This window comes from Pan troglodytes, chromosome 10, assembly GCF_028858775.2.
Source record: "Pan troglodytes isolate AG18354 chromosome 10, NHGRI_mPanTro3-v2.0_pri, whole genome shotgun sequence".
Classification (NCBI taxonomy): domain Eukaryota; kingdom Metazoa; phylum Chordata; class Mammalia; order Primates; family Hominidae; genus Pan; species Pan troglodytes.
The window spans coordinates 39,007,941-39,025,846 of NC_072408.2; the positions used below are offsets into that span (position 1 = coordinate 39,007,941).

The 17,906-nt window shown below is 46.0% G+C and overlaps 1 protein-coding gene across 2 annotated transcripts; it reads left to right on the forward strand.

The window, feature by feature from the left end:
• Window positions 1-8,787: 8,787 nt before the first annotated feature.
• On the forward strand, window positions 8,788-15,308 carry TAC3 (tachykinin precursor 3). 2 transcript variants are annotated; one of them, XM_016924892.4, is made up of 7 exons: window positions 8,788-8,930; window positions 9,515-9,633; window positions 11,637-11,730; window positions 11,920-11,949; window positions 12,433-12,486; window positions 12,856-12,930; window positions 13,017-15,308. In XM_016924892.4, the coding sequence occupies exons 2-6, from the start codon at window positions 9,520-9,522 to the stop codon at window positions 12,927-12,929; spliced, it is 366 nt and encodes a 121-aa protein (XP_016780381.1). In that variant the 5' UTR covers window positions 8,788-8,930; window positions 9,515-9,519; the 3' UTR covers window position 12,930; window positions 13,017-15,308. The 2 variants fall into 2 exon arrangements, with proteins under 2 accessions (XP_016780381.1, XP_001168338.1); XM_001168338.7 differs by having other exon boundaries at window positions 15,020-15,308.
• Window positions 15,309-17,906: the final 2,598 nt, after the last annotated feature.

Consider the following 17,906-nt stretch of genomic DNA (forward strand, 5'->3'; position numbering starts at 1 on the left):
TTTAATGAGTCCCATTAGCATCTCGTGTAATAAAGAGGCCTTGAGACCCAGCGGCTGTCCTCACTTTGGGATGAACACGGGTCCCTGTGTAGCCAGTGACTTCTGTCAGTACAGTCTAAGTTCTCGGGTGGGGTGGGAGACAAACATTTCAGGACCCCAGCAGCACTTGAGAGGTTCCATGGTGGATCCATGTTTTTGACTGTGATACAAGAAACTTGGCTCTGGCTTCCTTGTTCATTTTGTAAATAACATTTTTTCTTCTTTTAAGAGACAGAGTCTTACTTTGTTGCCCAGGCTGGAGTGTAGCAATGCAATTATAGCTCACTGCAGCCTCAACCTCCTGGGCTCAAGTGATCCTCCTGCCTCAGCCTCTGGGATAGCTGGGGCCACAGGCATGCACCACCATGCCTGGCTAATTTTTAAAAATGTTTTTGTAGAGATGGGGTCTTACTTGCTATGTTGCTCAGACTGGTCTCGAACTTCTGGCTTCAAGCAATTCTCCCACCTCGCCCTCCTAAAGTGCTGGGAGTATGGGCATGAGCCACCATGTCCAGCCTTGTAAATACATTTTTATTGAGCACCTATTATATGTCAAACATTATAAAGTGAGGGATACAGTAGCAAACAAAACAGACAAAAATGTTTGCCATCATGACACTTATATTCCTGGGTGGCAGTGGTGATAGAAAGACAATAAGTAAAATACTTAGCATAGTGGATGTAATAAGTTCATGAAGGGAAAAATGGGAGTGAGGTATATGGAGTTTTGGGGTGGTGATAATTTTAAATAGGGTGATTGGGGAAGGCTTTGTTGCACAGATTGTTTTTGTAGTAAATATGAGATAAAGATACGGTTCTCTCCCAAACTCAAAATGTAGAAGAGTAGAAGGTCCCAAATCTTCAAGTCTCTTGGAGAGGGGGGCCACCCATTCCGTCTGGGACAGTTAACTGTTCCCTCACAGGTCAAAGTTTATGCCAGTGCAGTAAAAAGAGTGGGAGACCTGGGGTGAGACAAACCTGGATTTGAGGCTGTTCTTCACTGATTAGTAGCCATATGTACTGGAGCAAGTGACTGAACCTTCTGGGCCTGTTTTCTCATCTGGAAAATCAGAATATTTCCTACTTACATGGTCATGGTGATGAAAACCAGATGGACTGCTCCACGCCAAAGCACCCTGCAAACATTCAAACCCTGCACCCATTACAAATACTGGGCTGACGGATGGCTCTGGCTTTGCTTTTGCATCTCCGCTGTCTCATTCAGCAGCAGCATCTGGCTCTGGCTCTCGGCTCTGATCCTGGTTCTGACTCTCCCCTGGAGCTCTCTCCCTTGGGTGAGAAATAAGCAGATAATCTCCCTCATCTGTGTGTGGTGTGAACAAGAGGCTTGAAAGGTCAGAGAAGAAGATGCCTGAACTGCAGGGAGACAGATTAGAGTGGGGAAAATGTAACTGAGGAAAAAGGGAAGCAATTAAGATATCAAGGCCGGGGGCAGTGGCTCATGCCTGTAATCCCAACACTTTGGGAGGCTGAGGCGGGCAGACCATGAGGTCAGGAGTTCGAGACCAGTCTGGCCAACATAGTGAAACCCCGTCTCTACTAAAAATACAAAAAAATTAGCCAGGTATGGTGGTGTGCACCTGTAATCCCAGCTACTTGGGAGGCTGAGGCAGAAGAATTGCATGAACCCGGGAGGCAGAGGTTGCGGTGAGCCGAGATTGAACCATTGCACTCCAACCTGGGCAACAGTGTGAGACTCTGTCTCCAAAAAAAAAAAAAAAAAAAAAATCAAGGCCGGGGAGGGGGCAGGGGTGGCATAGCTATGGAGTTCTGTTCATCCTCTGTGAGATTACATCAGGAGGTGTAAAAGAACTCTAGAAGGATGAAGCTAAGTCCAGCTGATTCAGGGTTCAAGAAGGATTGAGGTGGGAGAGGCATCATGACCACTGGTGAGGAGTGGAGGAAGGCCGACACTGGAGCTTTCTTTGCCCAACAGCAGAGGAGGGGTGTGACACTCTTGAGGACCAATGTAATGGCGCAGCTCCCTCTGGGAGGGGGAAAGGAGAGGACTGGAGGGGATGCTAAACTGACCTTCTAACCTTCAGGCGCCTGAGTCTGGTTGTCCTGAGTGGGGAGGGGCGCCTGCCTGAAACTGTTTTAGCCCAGAAGTCAGGCCTGAAGGTTAAAGGGCAAGGAGCTGGTGGATGAACAAGGTGGGGAAAGAGGCCCAGGGTCCACATCTACTGAGCTGGACTCAGGCATGGGAATTGGTGTTGTGAGGGCCAAGACACTTGGCCTCCTAAAAGTTTGCTGAAAATCACTGACATGAGACTAATTGATTTATAGGAGAAAAGGTAGATAAATTTATTTAATATGTATATATGAGCACCTTTAGAATGAAAACCCAAAGATATAGGGGAAATTGCCAGTTATTTATTTATTTTTTTTGGAGATGGAGTCTCACTGTGTCTCCCAGGCTAGAGTGCAGTGGCATGATCTCAGCTCACTGCAACCTCCGCCTGCTGGGTTCAAGCAATTCTCCTGCCTCATCCTCCTGAGCAGCTGTGACTACAGGCATGCACCACCATGCCCGGCTAATTTTTTGTATTTTTTAGTAGAGACAGGGTTTCACCATGCTGGCCAGGCTGGTCTTGAACTCCTGACCTTGTGATCCGCCCGCCTCGGCCTCCCAGAGTGCTGGGATTATAGGCGTCAGCCACCGCACCCAGCCTGAAATCGCCAATTTTATGTTTATGTTTTACAAAGTATGGACAGCTGTGTAGAAATATGACTGGACAGAAGGGCATGCTCTAATGTTAACAGACTGAGTGGGGAAACCCAGGAAGGCCTGTTGAGATTCCTCCTGGCCTCTCTCATTCCTTCCTTCTGGGTATGGGGCAGGACCCTCTCTGGAATGGGGAGATCTTAGGACCTAAGTCAAATAGGGTAGGTCAGATAATTTTTTATGGCCAGTTTTTACATACAGTAATTTTAGGTTTTATGGCTGGCTTTGGGGAAAAGAGGTCCTGGTTTTTATAGCTGGCCTTGGGGGAGAATGGGGCCCAGCAGCAGGAGGACAGGAGAGGGTCAGAGAAAAACTTCTGCTTCTGAGGCTGCTACTGAGGCCTTCATTTTAGGGTATTGTCTTCTGAGGCCCAGCATTCCTCGGTGTGAAAAATTTTAAAGAAACTTTATAGTCCAGAAATTGAGTTGGTGAATTGTCTTATAAGCCATGGAACTAGTCTCTTAGTCCTGAGAATAGGCCAGTCTAGTTAAATAGTTATTAGTTGTGTCTAATATTAGGCAGTGTGTTGCAGATGGGCTTCCACCAAAGCCAGGCCTCTATATGATATGAGTAATCAGTTATTTAGTAAGAGGCATTTTTGTCTCAAAAAATAAATAAATAAAAATATATGAATAAATGAATGTATGTTTCTTATCAGACTACGTCTGTTCTATCATTAATTCCAGAAGGGAGGAGGGTCTGATTCCCCCTTCCCATCATGGCCTGACCTAGTTTTCAGGTTAGTTTTAGAACACCCTTGGCTATGAGGAGTGGTCCATTCAGATGGTTAGGAAGCATTAGGATTTTATTTTTGGTTTACAAAGTAATGTGAATTAAACAGACATTTGAGTTAAAGTTTTTATTTTTTAATAAAATATTTGATTTAAGCACTTTTTTAACTGAATTAATTAGAGCTCTTTTATATATTTTGATAATGGAACATTACATACACAGGCACATATAAATATATAGACACATAAACAGAAGTAGAGCTTATAGATTTATACTTTTTTTTTTTTTTTTTTTTTTTTTTAATGAGACAGGTTCTCCTTCTGTCACCTAGGCTGGAGTGCAGTGGTGCCATCACAGCTCACTGCAGCCTCGACCTCCAAGGCTCAAGCAATCCTTCCACCTGACTGGCTAGCTGGGACTACAGGCACGTGCCACCATGCCTGGCTAATTCGTGTATTTTTTGTAGATATGGGGAGTTTTACCATCTTGCCCAGGCTGGTCTTGAACTCCTGGGCTCAAGAAATTTTCCTAACTTGACCTCCCAAAGTGTTGGAATTACAGGCATGAGGCACTACGCCAGACCAGATTTTTTATTTGTCAGTTTCTAGGTAGTTTTTCCCAACTTCAGACTATCAATTTTTAAATTATCTGTTTTATGTCTTAATTATTAACTAGGCAACTCTAAACTTGTATCTCTAAGACATGACTTTTAGATGAAATAAGATAGAAAATGTATATTTCAAAGGCATAGAATTTAGATCTAAATAAAGGTAAAGTTATCTAAATTTTAAGCCATTGTCTTTTCTATTCTAAAAGGTTTTGGAGGTTTGGGTGTAGAGAGGGAGATGCCTTTACAAATGGAATTTTTGTTGTTGTTTTTGTTTTGAGATGGAGTCTTGCTCTGTCACCCAGAGTCTCGCTCTGTCGCCCAGGCTGGAGTGCAGTGGCACGATCTCCGCTCACTGCAACCTCCGCCTCCCGGGTTCAAGTGATTCTCCTACCTCAACCTCCTGAGTAGTGGGGATTACAGCTGTGTGCCACCACGCCCAGCTAATTTTTGTATCTTTAGTAGAGACCGGGTTTCACCGTGCTGGCCAGGCTGATCTCGAACTCCCAACCTCAGGTGATCCGCTCGCCTTGGCCTCCCAAAGTGCTGGGATAACAGGCATGAGCCACTGCACCTGGCCTTTTCTGAGTTTTTTAAGGAGTCTGAGTCATTAGAAGTCTTTTCTAGATTTTTAAAAAATGTGGTATTGAAGATGGCAAAGAGGAAGGAGGAATAGGGTGGAGCAAAAGTAAATGGGAGGATAGTTTTTAAGAAAGGAAGTGAATAGAGACATCAAACACATTTAAAAAAAAAGATTTTAGTCTACCGAACAAAATTTTTAAAAATAGGATTTAAAGAGAAAACACAGGAAGGCTTTAAAAATATACACATAGCTTGAATATTAGCTTTTAATTAAGCTGACTTCTAACCATGGAGCTCTTTAACAAAAATTCTTTTAAATTTCTCTCTCTCCTCCTTTAAAACTTTTTGTAGAGATGGGGTTTTGCCCTGTTACCCAGGCTGGTCTCAAGTCCGGGCAACTTCTGGGCTAAAGTGATCTGCCTGTCTCGGCCTCCCAAGTGATAGGATTACAGGTGTGAGCCACTGCGACTCACCTTAAATCTCTTGTTACCAGATTTTAGTTGGGACAAATGCTGATATTTTAAAAGTCACATAAATATTAAGCCGAAAAGGACTGATTTCTGATTAGGAAGGAAACCCTAAGCCACGGTGGGAATTTTAATTATTAAACTGTAAAATGGAGCAGCCTCCATTGTTAATTTTATATGGAATCCAAAGTGGCAGTTTGAGTGTAATTGTTTTAGGTCAGGTTTTTGTGCTTTAATTTAATCAAGACAATTTTTAAGGATAGCTGTGACACTATTATGTGTCCTTTTAATTTGATCTATCAATTCTTTAGGACAAGTAATTTTTTTAAATTTAGGAATTTTACTAAAGGATTTATCTTTTGGCCATTGACAATTAGAATTTTTAATGGGGTATTTAATTCCAGTAGCAACTTAATCCAAAGTTTTCTTTATGTCAAAGAAAACAGAAGCCCAGGAGGGATGAGACCTTGTAAGACAAAACTCCCCTAGGAGCTTGGAATGTTTGAAAATACATGTGTTGGGCTCCCAATCTTTTCATACTGGCTGTGATGTTACCTGAAAAATCACATCCTTTGGATGGTGGAGACCAAGCGGGAATATCCCCATCTAGTCACGTCATGCTCTCAAGGACATGAGACAAGAGGGAAACCTCTCACCCTGTTTTTATTTCAGGGACTGGCAGCAAAGTTTGTCATAACAGAAGTCAGCATAACCAGAACCACGAAACTGACCAGTTTGCAGGGCCGGTTCAAACAGTGGGTTGCAGGCCTGTTCTACCCTAGGGTACCCCTCCTTATGACAGAACACCAAAAGACAAGACAAAAACGAAGGAAAACGGCAACAACAAAAAAGCTATTTCTGAAAGGAAAATGGCAACAACAACAAAAAAAGCTATTTCTGAAGGGAATGGGGTCAAACAATATGAATACTTATACCACAAAGTACTAAAAAATATATCAGACTCACTATACCAAGGTTAGTCACACACAAAACCTGTTCTCTCATTAATCTTACATTTGGAAAGGAAAAGGGAAACAATGATTTTTACTGTCCACTCATCCAGAGTCCACAGAGAGAGAGAGGAAAACTGGAAAACTGGGAGTCTGGCAGGAAATTCTCACTCCTCTGCTGGCTTGCCATGTTCCTGTATTTCCTTCTCTGTGGCTTCCAGAAAAGCACAATAGCTTTGGTGGTCTTATTTGTGATGCCAAACTGTGGTCTTGGCCCCCTAAAGTTTCAGTGAAAATCACTGACATGAAGCAGATTAATAGGGAAAAAGGCATACAAATTTATTAAATACGAATGGGAGCCTTTAGAATGAAGCCTTGAAGCTATAGGGGAAATTGTCTATTTTTATGTTTAGGTTTAACAAAGTATGGACAGCTGTGTAGAAATATGACTGGACAGAAAGGGCACGATCTAATGTTAACAGACTGAGTGGGGAAACCCAGCAAGGCCTGTCTGTTGAGATTCCTCCTAGCCTCTCTCATTCCTTCCTTCTGGGTGTGGGGCAGGACCCTCTCTGGAATGGAGGTTTTATGACCTAAGTCAAATAACGTAGGTCAGATAATTTTTTTTCTTTTTTTTTTTTTGAGCTGGAGTCTCTCTGTCAACAGGCTGGAGTGCAGTGGCATGACCTTGGCTCACTGAAACCTCCGCCCCCTGGGTTCAAGCCATTCTCCTGCCTTAGCCTCCTGAGTAGCTGGGATTACAGGGGTGTGCCACCACGCCCAGCTAATTTTTGTATTTTTAGTAGAGACAGGGTTTCACCTTGTTGGTCAGGCTGCTCTCAAATTCCTGACCTTGTGATCCACCTGCCTCGGCCTCCCAAAGTGCTAGGATTACAGGCGTGAGCCACTGTGCCCGGCCTTTTTTTTTTTTTTTTTTAGAAAGTTGTATTTTGGGCTTTTAAACTAGCTTGTTTTTTAATTAGATTATTGCCTTTAGGGTGGAGCCCTTTAATAAAAAGGGGGAAGAAAACATAGGTTTTAGGGCCTCATATTTAAATGGGTAAAGCAGGCATAGCTGGAAGGCAGAATACAGAACCCCCCTAATCAAGGATCTCATTTTTATATTGAATCCTAGGCCCCCCAAAAGAGGGAAATGTCATGGGACGAGATGTGTGGCATTTTTATCGAGTGCCCCACTGTAAAGATGCTCCCCCAAGGCTGGCAGGCAGCCCAGTGCCGATTAGCCCACTCTGTACTTAGTCTTTTTTTTTTTTTTTTTTTTTTGAGGTGGAATCTTGCTCTGTTGCCCAGGCTGGAGTGCAATGGCGTGATCTCGGCTCAATGCAATCTCTGTCTCATGGGTTCAAGCGATTCTCCTGCCTCAGCCTCCCAAGTAGCTGGGATTACAGGCACCCGCCACTATGCTCAGCTAATTTTTTGTATTTTTAGTAGAGATGGGGTTTCAACATGTTGGCCAGGCTGGTCTCGAACTTCTGACCCCAAGTGATCCGCCCGCCTCGGCCTCCCAAAGTGCTGGGATTACAGGCGTGAGCCACCGTGCCTGGCGTGCTTAGCCTATTTTTAATGGGAGTTTCATCCTCAATGGTGAGTGCTTTCATTGTCTTTAGGTGCCCCAGACCATGTTTTTAAAAATTTAAATGCACAAAGAAATAAGTAGCCCTGTATAGTAGTAATACTTTGTTGTGAATAACTGTCATAAGTCATCTCTAAAACTGTATTTTTTATCTAGTTATTATATATGACTAGCTATATGTCTAGTTTTTTAAATAATACAAAGTAATTTATTTTTGGCATCCTCAAAAACCAAAGAGATTAGGTAATGTAGTGTAGAAGAGAGCAGAGCTTTAGACCTAAGAAGAATCTGCCCATGACTCGTGAAACTCCACAACGAAAGTAGGAGACCCCAAAAAAGGGGTGAGTGTCATCTTTTCTGAATTTTTTTTTTTTTTTTTTAGATGGAGTCTTGCTCTGCCACCAGGCTGGAGTGCAGTGGTGCAATCTCGGCTCAGCCTCCCGAGTAGCTAGGATTACAGGCATGCGCCACCATGCCCAGCTAATTTTTGTATTTTTAGTAGAGACAGCGTTTCACCATGTTGGCCAGGATGGTCTCGATCTCTTGACCTCGTGATCCGCCCGCCTCGGCCTCCCAAAGTGCTGGGATTACAAGCGTGAGCCACTGCACTCGGCCGGTCAGATAATTTTTTTGGCCAGTTTTTACATAGAGTAATTTTAGGTTTTATGGCTGGCTTTGGGGCAAAGGGGTTCTGGTTTTTATAGCTGGTCTTGGGGGAGAATGGAACCGAGTGACAAGAGGACAAGAGAGGGTCAGAGAAAAACTTCTGCTTCTGAGGCGGCTATTGAGGCCTTCATTTTGCGATATTGTCCTCTAAGCCCCAGCAGTGTCAAACTGTACACAAACCATACACAGCAGCCAGCTCGGGTGCTGTTAGGAAATGGTCTCACTGCTGGGTCTGTGGGGTATGTGTGTGTCTGTGTGTGTGGCTACTGTCTGCATCCTCCTCCCCCCTACAGCCTCCCCGCCTCCCCTCCAGCCACCCTGGGATTGGTGACTCTCAGCCCCTCCCCTCAGCTCCCCTAGACCCTCCCAGAGCCTTTATCAGGGAGCTGGGACTGAGTGACTGCAGCCTTCCTAGATCCCCTCCACTCGGTTTCTCTCTTTGCAGGAGCACCGGCAGCACCAGTGTGTGAGGGGAGCAGGCAGCGGTCCCAGCCAGTTCCTTGATCCTGCCAGACCACCCAGCCCCCGGCACAGAGCTGCTCCACAGGTAGGGGAGTGGGAGAATGCTGGATGGACCAGAGCTGGCACCAGGGGACAGGAGCCAGCGTCAGGAGGGAATAAAGCAGATGGCAGCCTCTGATAGGGGAGCAGGGGACTGGGAAGGTGAGCACAAAGCACCTGTAGGGCCGAGAGCTGGTTGGTGTTTGGAGCCTGTGGCTACAGACTCATTCTTTCATACCAGAAAGTTTTTGCCTAAGTCTTGGGATTATCTAGTACTGGAAAATAGCATCCAGGATCCCTCCTCCAGCTGACTGAGGAAACAGACCAGTCCATGTCCTACAAATCTATCATCTTTCTTGGGAGCTAGAGTCCCCCTGGCACCACTATAGCATTGCACATCTCCTGGGGAGATATCTGATGGGGGAGCAGGGAAACTAAGCCCAAGGGCTGTACCCCCTTCTCAGAAATACTTTCCACCCTCTCTCCAGACCAGGGCTTGGACAGTGGAGTTGGGGGCTGGGGAAGCAGGGTCAAGCCAAGCTGCTGGTAATGAATGTCTCTTGTGTCTTCACCCATGCTGTATCTTCCTCTTCTCTCCTTTACCTGAGTCCTGTCCCTTTGCTCTCCCAGGCACCATGAGGATCATGCTGCTATTCACAGCCATCCTGGCCTTCAGCCTAGCTCAGAGCTTTGGGGCTGTCTGTAAGGAGCCACAGGAGGAGGTGGTTCCTGGCGGGGGCCGCAGCAAGGTAAGTCTCCCCTGGCAGAGTACTGGGGACATCACGGGAACTTGGGACTCTGCCTGTCTGGACAGCTGTAGTGAGGAAACTGGGGTGGGTGGGTTTGTCCGTCAGAGGGCATTTTGCCTCCCTTTGGATTTCTTTGTTTCTCTGGTCCTTTCATGTTCCCACTGTCTCCAGGTGTGTTTGTGTCTCTGTATCTCTGCATGTCTTTGACACCTTGTACATAAAAGGTGCCCTACAAATATGTTGTTTGGTGGGTTGATTGATGGGAGACTTGGTGATTGGATGGTACTGTGAGGGGTGAGCTAGGGTGGTCTAAGGCTCTCTATAGTCTACCTCAGGTCCCTTTGCAAGGGACAGATCTCTTCTATTTCCTGGATGGTATGAAACAGTCAGAATTTCTTTCCCAAATGGCTATTTGTGTGCTATTTTACCTATCAGTTATGTGTATTGTTTTATTTTCAAAATGCAGATAAATTCCCTTATCTTTTGCTCATCCACCCCCAGTAACCTCAGGTGCTTCTAAGATCCCAACCCCTTCCTTCTTCTCTTTTCTCCCTTGCCCGCCTCTATCCTCTGCTTAGTCAGGATAGGAAAACAACAACAGCAAAAAAACCAGATTGAGCCTCGATTTCCACAGTTCCTTTACGAGAAAGAATAGGAATTGTCAGGGTAGAGGTACAGGGGGAGGATAGGGAGGAAGTCTTTTCAAGGTTTTGAAATGACAGCAATTACATCGGTACAAATGCTTTTAAGATGATTGCGGGTGGGACTTATTACAAATTCAATGTGTGAAGTTTAACTGCCTCTTCAGCTCAAATCTGTTTAGCATCTCATTACAGGAGGTGGGCAGAGTATTCAACAATTTGGGAAAAGTGGCTGCCTGAACACCACATGCTGGGCCAAGGGAGTTATCACCAGGACGGCCTTGCAGGTGGCAGCAGTTGTGCCATATCCAAAAGGCCAGAACCGTTAAAAAAAAAAAAACACCCAGGGGAGTGCCAAGTATGGGCTGGACACCGTTTGGAGCCACAAAGTTCCAGCCCAGGATAGTTAGAGTATCTGAGTTCTTCTGAGACAAACTTGTTTCAAGACCTTGGCCAATGAGATGTCCCCTCTGCCCCTCTTGGTCAATGAATGAGAGGGATTGCCATCCTACCCCTTCTCCTTGAGAGTCTGTGAGGATGAGGGAAATTGGGGCATAGGTGTGCCTAGGCAACTGGGTCGGTATGTGTGGGGGTGTGTTCTGTGTAAATGCACTTCTGTGTGTGCACAACAGCCGAAGGATGCCTGGGTCCTCGAAAAGAGAGGCACTGCTGAGACTTGAGATTTGAGATGAAAATCTCCAGCCATGATCATTGTTATTGTCTCTCTGCAGCTGCAATTAACTGGCTGTGTGGTGTGTGCCCACCACCCTGCTGTACGCAAGTTGCTAAAAAAAAAAAAAAAAAAATCACAGGGACAATCAAGAGCCCGTGCTGGGCAACAGCTCTAGAACTTGGGATTCAGTTGTGGAGAGAAGAAGACGTGCCTTCTGAGCATGTTGCCTTCCTGGAATTCTAGACCTAGGGCCAAAAGGGAGAGGGAGAGAAAACTAGAGGCGGAAAGCCATGGAGAATAGAGAAAGAGGCGGTGGAAAACAGGGAGAGAAACATCCATGGACATCGTGCAGAGTGGGGGAGTCACAGGTGCAGATGTGTGCCTCCAACCTCACCATGCATGTGAATCACCTGGGGGGCTGCTTAAAATGCAGATTCTGTCTCAGGAGGTCTGGGGTAGGAACAAGAGTCTGCATTTCTAACAGGCTCTGTGTAGTGCTGGTGTTGCTGTTGGTCCACAGGTCACTCCTGGAGCACCTACTTCTCGTCCAGTGTGAACCAGAGGAAACTCTGAAAGAAATAGGGTGTCGGATTCAGGATGGGCTCAGGAAGAGGCTGTTTCTTGTGGGAAAAGGATGAGTGGATCCGGGTGGGAGCCTCCTGCCTCAGCCCTCTTTGTTTCTTCCCTAGAGGGATCCAGATCTCTACCGGCTGCTCCAGAGACTCTTCAAAAGCCACTCATCTCTGGAGGGATTGCTCAAAGCCCTGAGCCAGGCTAGCACAGGTAGGAGGCGGCCCTAGGGGAGAGGGGAATGAGGGGCAGGATTCTGAAGATAAGAGGCCTGGGAGATCCTTTCAGATGGGAGAGAGATGGGGGATAGCTTAGTGAATCGGTGAGGGTTGTGATCTGAACCCCGCTCTCAACACTTTCCAACTTCACTCCCCATTTAGACATCTGTTCTTGGTTTCACAGATCCTAAGGAATCAACATCTCCCGAGAAACGTAAGTACCCTCTTCTCCCTCCCTATCTCTTGCCACTTGCCCAGAGCTCTGTGGGGCATTGGGCCCAGGGCCCATTTTGTCCAGCCCCTTCTCACCTGGTACAAACAATATGCCAGCTCCCACTGCTCAGCCAACCTTTCCTGAAAGGGAGAGGCCATCCGGAACTAGGAGGAAGCTAGTGTGAGGGGCATGGTGGGCTCTGCCTCTGCTGGCTGGTCCTTGGAAAACAAGGGGATCTCTTCGTGGCCCTGAAAATTCCAAATCAGGCACCTGCTAGAGCAGAAAATTCTTGAAATGTGGAGGAAGGAAAGGTGGGCAGAGAGAGTGGGTTTAGGGGAGGCACTTGCTAACTGTGAGGAGTCATGCTTTGACAAGAAAAAGGAACAGAGACCAGAAACCCAGTCTCAGAAGTGTTGACCCATGTCTGGGGAGATGCTTCACTTTCTCATCATCACTGCTGACAATGTTGGCCCTTTTCTGCAGGTGACATGCATGACTTCTTTGTGGGACTTATGGGCAAGAGGAGCGTCCAGCCAGGTAGGAGTGTGTGGAGGTACAGTGGAAGGGCTTAGGGTACTGGCAGAGTATGACAGAAGTCACGTGCCTCATATTTGTCACCAGAGGGAAAGACAGGACCTTTCTTACCTTCAGTGAGGGTTCCTCGGCCCCTTCATTCCAATCAGCTTGGATCCACAGGAAAGTCTTCCCTGGGAACAGAGGAGCAAAGACCTTTATAAGGTAGTCCTGTTGCAGCTGGGAGGAAGGATAGGGAGACTCTGCTTCCTCCCCAGTCTCCCAACTCTGTCTTTGAACACTGCCCTTCATAGCCAGCCCTTTGCTGTTGGATCAGGGTGTAGTTCACATTCAGAAAGATCCCTCTTACTTACACTGTTCGCTTTACTCTAGACTCTCCTACGGATGTGAATCAAGAGAACGTCCCCAGCTTTGGCATCCTCAAGTATCCCCCGAGAGCAGAATAGGGTAAGGATTGTTCATTAGAGAGGGGAGAGGGGACTGGGGAGGGGGCTGTGGGGGTTGCCAGCTGTGCATTTCCTCCCATGCTACAGGTATTAAAGCTCATAGATTTGCCCTGAAATACACTGCCAATGCCCAGCACACTGTCGGCCAAACACAAAGACACTTAGAGGCACGTGTGTTTGTACACATCCCCCGTCTTTCATCTCTTTCCTCTGGATCATGGACGGCAGCTGACTATTGAGCAGGAGTGAGTGTTGGGAGATGAGGAGAGAGGGGCTTCCCCGATGGGCAGTTTCTGTTGTTTGGACTTCATTCTTTTGTAATCCATGCAAAAAGATGGAGAAATTATTATCTGATAATTACAAATACCACAACCAATTCACAGGCAAGCATTTGCCTCCCAGGCAGGCTGAGCCTTTCAAATCACTCAGAATCCTGGGTTACGGGGTCCAGAGGGTAGTCATACACAAGGATGATTCAGGAAGAAATGCAAGGAACTCTGAAATCTAATGGGGATTAGCAGGAAACCATATCTGAATCTCTCTTTAGCATAATGAATAAGAACAATGGCCTGAATGTGAATCCTGGATCTGCCACTCTATCTGTATCTTTTTGGCCAAGGTACATACCCTCCTGTGCTTCAGTTTCCTCATCTGAAAAATGAAAGTGATAATAGTATCTCACAGGGTTGTGGTTTTGAAGATTGAGTATAGGTAAAGTGTTCAGAACAGTGCCGGGTGCACAGTGCTGTGTGCCAATTTTATGATAATTGTCCCAGTTTGGGAGGTATGGGGGATGTCCTAATGTTTCCCCTGACTGGCTCTGTCTGGACCCCAGGCCTGAGTGGGCTGACAGATTCCTCACTTGGTATGCGAGTGTAAGAGTCCCCCAGGGAAGTGTCTAGTCAAAACACGAACCTTCCGCCTTGACACTGTCTTCCCACACACAGCAAGAGCAGCTCCACCAATGGCTTTCTTTTCACTAGCTTCCAAAGAATTGGGGTGGAGGGAGTGAAAAGGAGAGGGAGAGGGATTGGGAAGGCTCGTAATCATGGAGAGCCTCCTGCTTTTCTCCCTGTGTCCCTGTTACCGATACTCACTGGTCTCAAGGTGGCACGCCCAAGACCCAAGGAGCTGGTGCTTGATGATGCTGCCTGTGCATGAATTCCTGGGACCAGAGACTGAGTCTGGCCCCCCATTTAGTGTTGGGTGAGAGGGCACAAAGAGCTATAATAACTGTAACTTGCTGATTACATGGTAGTTACTGTATCATTTTGCTCTCATTAGATGGTTATTTCAGTCCTGCCGACGGCCAGATAATTATACGAGCAGCTATATCTGGATGACATACTCTCCTCCAGCGTTATGCACTGGCCATAAAGATAATTACAGTGCAATTTTGCTATAGTATTTTATACAAATGGCAAAAACAAGTGCATTGTGGAAATCTACTTTTAATGCTTGTTTGTGCATCCAGGCTCTTTCAGAGGGACCCATAATTGCAGTCTTCATAATCTTACCACTGAGGGAGCATTCCCTACCTGTTAGGTGTCAGGCAGAATAGGACATAAGGTTTCTGGGAGCTGGCATTTAAAGATTAGATGAGATGGATCAACACAGATCATTGTGTCATCTGATTTCATTCATGTGAAACTGTAAGTAATCCCTGGGCCTGTGCTTCCTCTGGGAGGTTTCTGGGAAGAGGAGGAACTGGATAGGGCAGGGGGAGCATTCATAGTAGGGCACCTTGGGCAGGGCTGTGTGTATGTCTGGCTCATGGTGGTGCTAGGATGGCATGAACTTGGTTCCTACATCTTTGGTCCACATGGGCCCCACTGGCCATGCACACAGGTGTGTAGAGTAATGTAAATATGGCAGCTGGGAAGGTGCAAGTACCTGCGGCTAGGAGAGTTCCATCCTCAGGCCCAGAGCCTGGAGGGCAGGCTGAGGGTCAAAACTCTTGTTCTTTCCTCTCTCACAGACGCCTCTCCCCTTCTCTCCTGCTGCCACAGCAGGTTTTCAGTGGGACTTTTTTACAGGACATAAGATGTGATTTCAGTGTTTTTTTTTTGTTTTGTTTTTTTTGTCCTCAGTACTCCACTTCCGGACTCCTGGACTGCATCAGGAAGACCTCTTTCCCTGTCCCAATCCCCAGGTGTGCACGCTCCTGTTACCCTTTCTCTTCCCTGTTCTTGTAACATTCTTGTGCTTTGACTCCTTCTCCATCTTTTCTACCTGACCCTGGTGTGGAAACTGCATAGTGAATATCCCCAACCCCAATGGGCATTGACTGTAGAATACCCTAGAGTTCCTGTAGTGTCCTACATTAAAAATATAATGTCTCTCTCTACTCCTCAACAATAAAGGATTTTTGCATATGAATGATGTGGTGTGTGTGTTTACTTGTTTGGTTAGTGGGTTTTTCTGTTCCTTGACTCCTCCAGCTACATGGTAAATACACACATACTTATGATACACACACTTCATATTTAAATGTAAATAACTTTACATATCTTTTTGTATATATCTATTTCCTGAACAGTGCCTTACACAGTGCTTTGCACGATGAGTATCAGATTTATTTAGTGATTAAAATAAATACACGAATTTGGAAGATGGTTTCTAACACACAAAGATTTTTACAGACCAGTTTTAGATAAAGAAAAAACAGGCCGGGCCCGGTGGCTCATGCCTGTAATCCCAGCACTTTGGGAGGCCGAGGCGGGTGGATCACGAGGTCAGGAGGTCGAGACCAGCCTGACCAACATGGTAAAACCCCATCTCTACTAAAAATACAAAAATTAGCCGGGCATGGTGGCGCATGCCTGTAATTCCAGCTACTTGGGAGGCTGAGGCAGGAGAATCGTTTGAACCCAGGAGGCGGGGGTTGCAGTGAGCCGAGATCATGCCACTGCACTCCAGCCTGGGCAACAAGAGCAAAAAACTCCATCTCGAAACAAAACTAACAAACAAAAAACAATAAAAAAAGAAAAAGAAAAAATATATTCAGAATGACTTGTATTACTAGGATGGGCCTGGGAGATATTCATTCCTGAATCTGACCCTACTTAATTAGAGAAGGAGGTGGGGATCAAGGCTGTCTGGAGACCCAGCCACAGAGGAGGACAAATCTATGACCCTATACAATTTTTGTGTCTCCAAATGCTGAGCCTGGGTTCTGTGACAGATCCTGGGGGTGAAATGATAACTCATACACAGAGTTTACAGTTTAGCAGGGCTGTGGACAAGCAAACAGAACTTGATCCAGCTAGGATGGGGTGTGGACAGGGAAGTTACTACCGAGGCCAAGAAAGAGAGGAGCAGATATCTTCACCGTTAACTGGCTGCCTTAGTTATTATAAAGGGAAAACATTTAATTCCCACTCCTCTCTAAAGTGCCTGTTACCAGCTCCTGCAGCTCTGACTTAACAGTCCCCAGAATGTGTAAGGCACTTACATGTGGTATGCATGGGTATGGATGTCTTTTATTAATCTATGATGTCAACTATCACCCGCCATCCTAAGGGGGGTTCTGTACCCTAATGGAACAGCCAGTGAAATCCTCAGGCTCCTTATCTTAGCCTGGTACAGGGGCCTTGGTTATGCCCCTGAATTGCACTGATAAAACATCAACACATAGATTTCCCAAGGCAGTGTAAGGACAGGGCCACAGAGCCAGAGGCCACTTCCTGCAGTCCTTTCATTCTACTGAAAATTCTATCTTCCTACAGCCTGACTTGGGGCCACTTTGGAATGACAGCTGTATAGTGGGGGGCGGGGAAAGGAGGGAATACTCACCCTAGTATTACTTATGTCAGCTTTATAGCCAGAGGTCAAAGAATGCCCCCACCCCAGAGCCTAGACCCTTTTTCTAGTGAATCATCTCTTTGACTTTTCAAAATTATCTATCTATAGGGCTTAAAACTGGGGACACTTTTGCAGAGTCTAGGGGCTTTCTCTGGGTCATGAAAGCTACAAGAGTTGGTTCTGCTCAGACTTGGTGGGAGTTAGGCTTATAGGCTGAGATGAGACAATTGCTTTGCAAGAAGGAACATTAAGTGCAGAAAGATTGCTCTCTAGTGGGACTGACAAAAATTGCAGTACTGGGGACTCCAGAAAAAAATGAAGACAAATGTTAAGTTAGATTCCTGTGTTTGTACTTGAAGAATGTGTGAAGGGATCCTGACCCTCCTTTCCTGTTGTAAAATAGTTGATGCCTAAAGAGATCTGGTCCACAAGACCTTGACTAAATTCCTGGCCCTTTCTTCTCCATTTAACTTTGTATATGTTTGTTATTGTGACTATATGGTGATTTACCTTAAAAAGACTTCAGTATAAGTGGTATATACTTTCACCTGCGTCTTTTGGATGATTTGTTTTCATGTGAAGTTTATTGGGGTCAACCCTCCAGAGATGGCTGGGGCAGTTGGTTAGAAAGACTGAACAGGCCCAGGCCCTTGCAAGCCCAGCAGCCCTCTGTCTCCAGAGTCATGCTGGAGGTCTGGACCTGCTGGCTGTGTGATATTCCACTTTAGGGAGACTCAGTCACCTTGCACAACTGTGAGAGCTGGGCCTGCCATTGAAACATTGTGTCAACCTCTAAGTGACCCTTTCACTAGATGGTAAAGTGAGATGCCTCATCCCCAAACTATAAGAACAGTTCTATGGCTGTTTTTGTATCTCCTGGCTAACAAATGTTACATGTTTGGCAGCATTTGGTATAGTGCTTGCTTTCAGTATAGTCTACCACCAGTTAATGAGGTTGTGGAAAGGAGGACACACAATCTCCCAAATTCATCAAGAGAATGGACAATTGCTGAATGGCCAAACTGGCTTAGATCTGTTGGCAACATTCAGTGTGTCCCTTCCTTTCCACTTATCCATCAAGGAATTACTGAATCCTACCATGCGCCTGTCCTGGGAGTTTGTCCTTGGCTGCAAGCTATTTTCAGGCAGTGACTGGGATGGGATGGGAGAGAC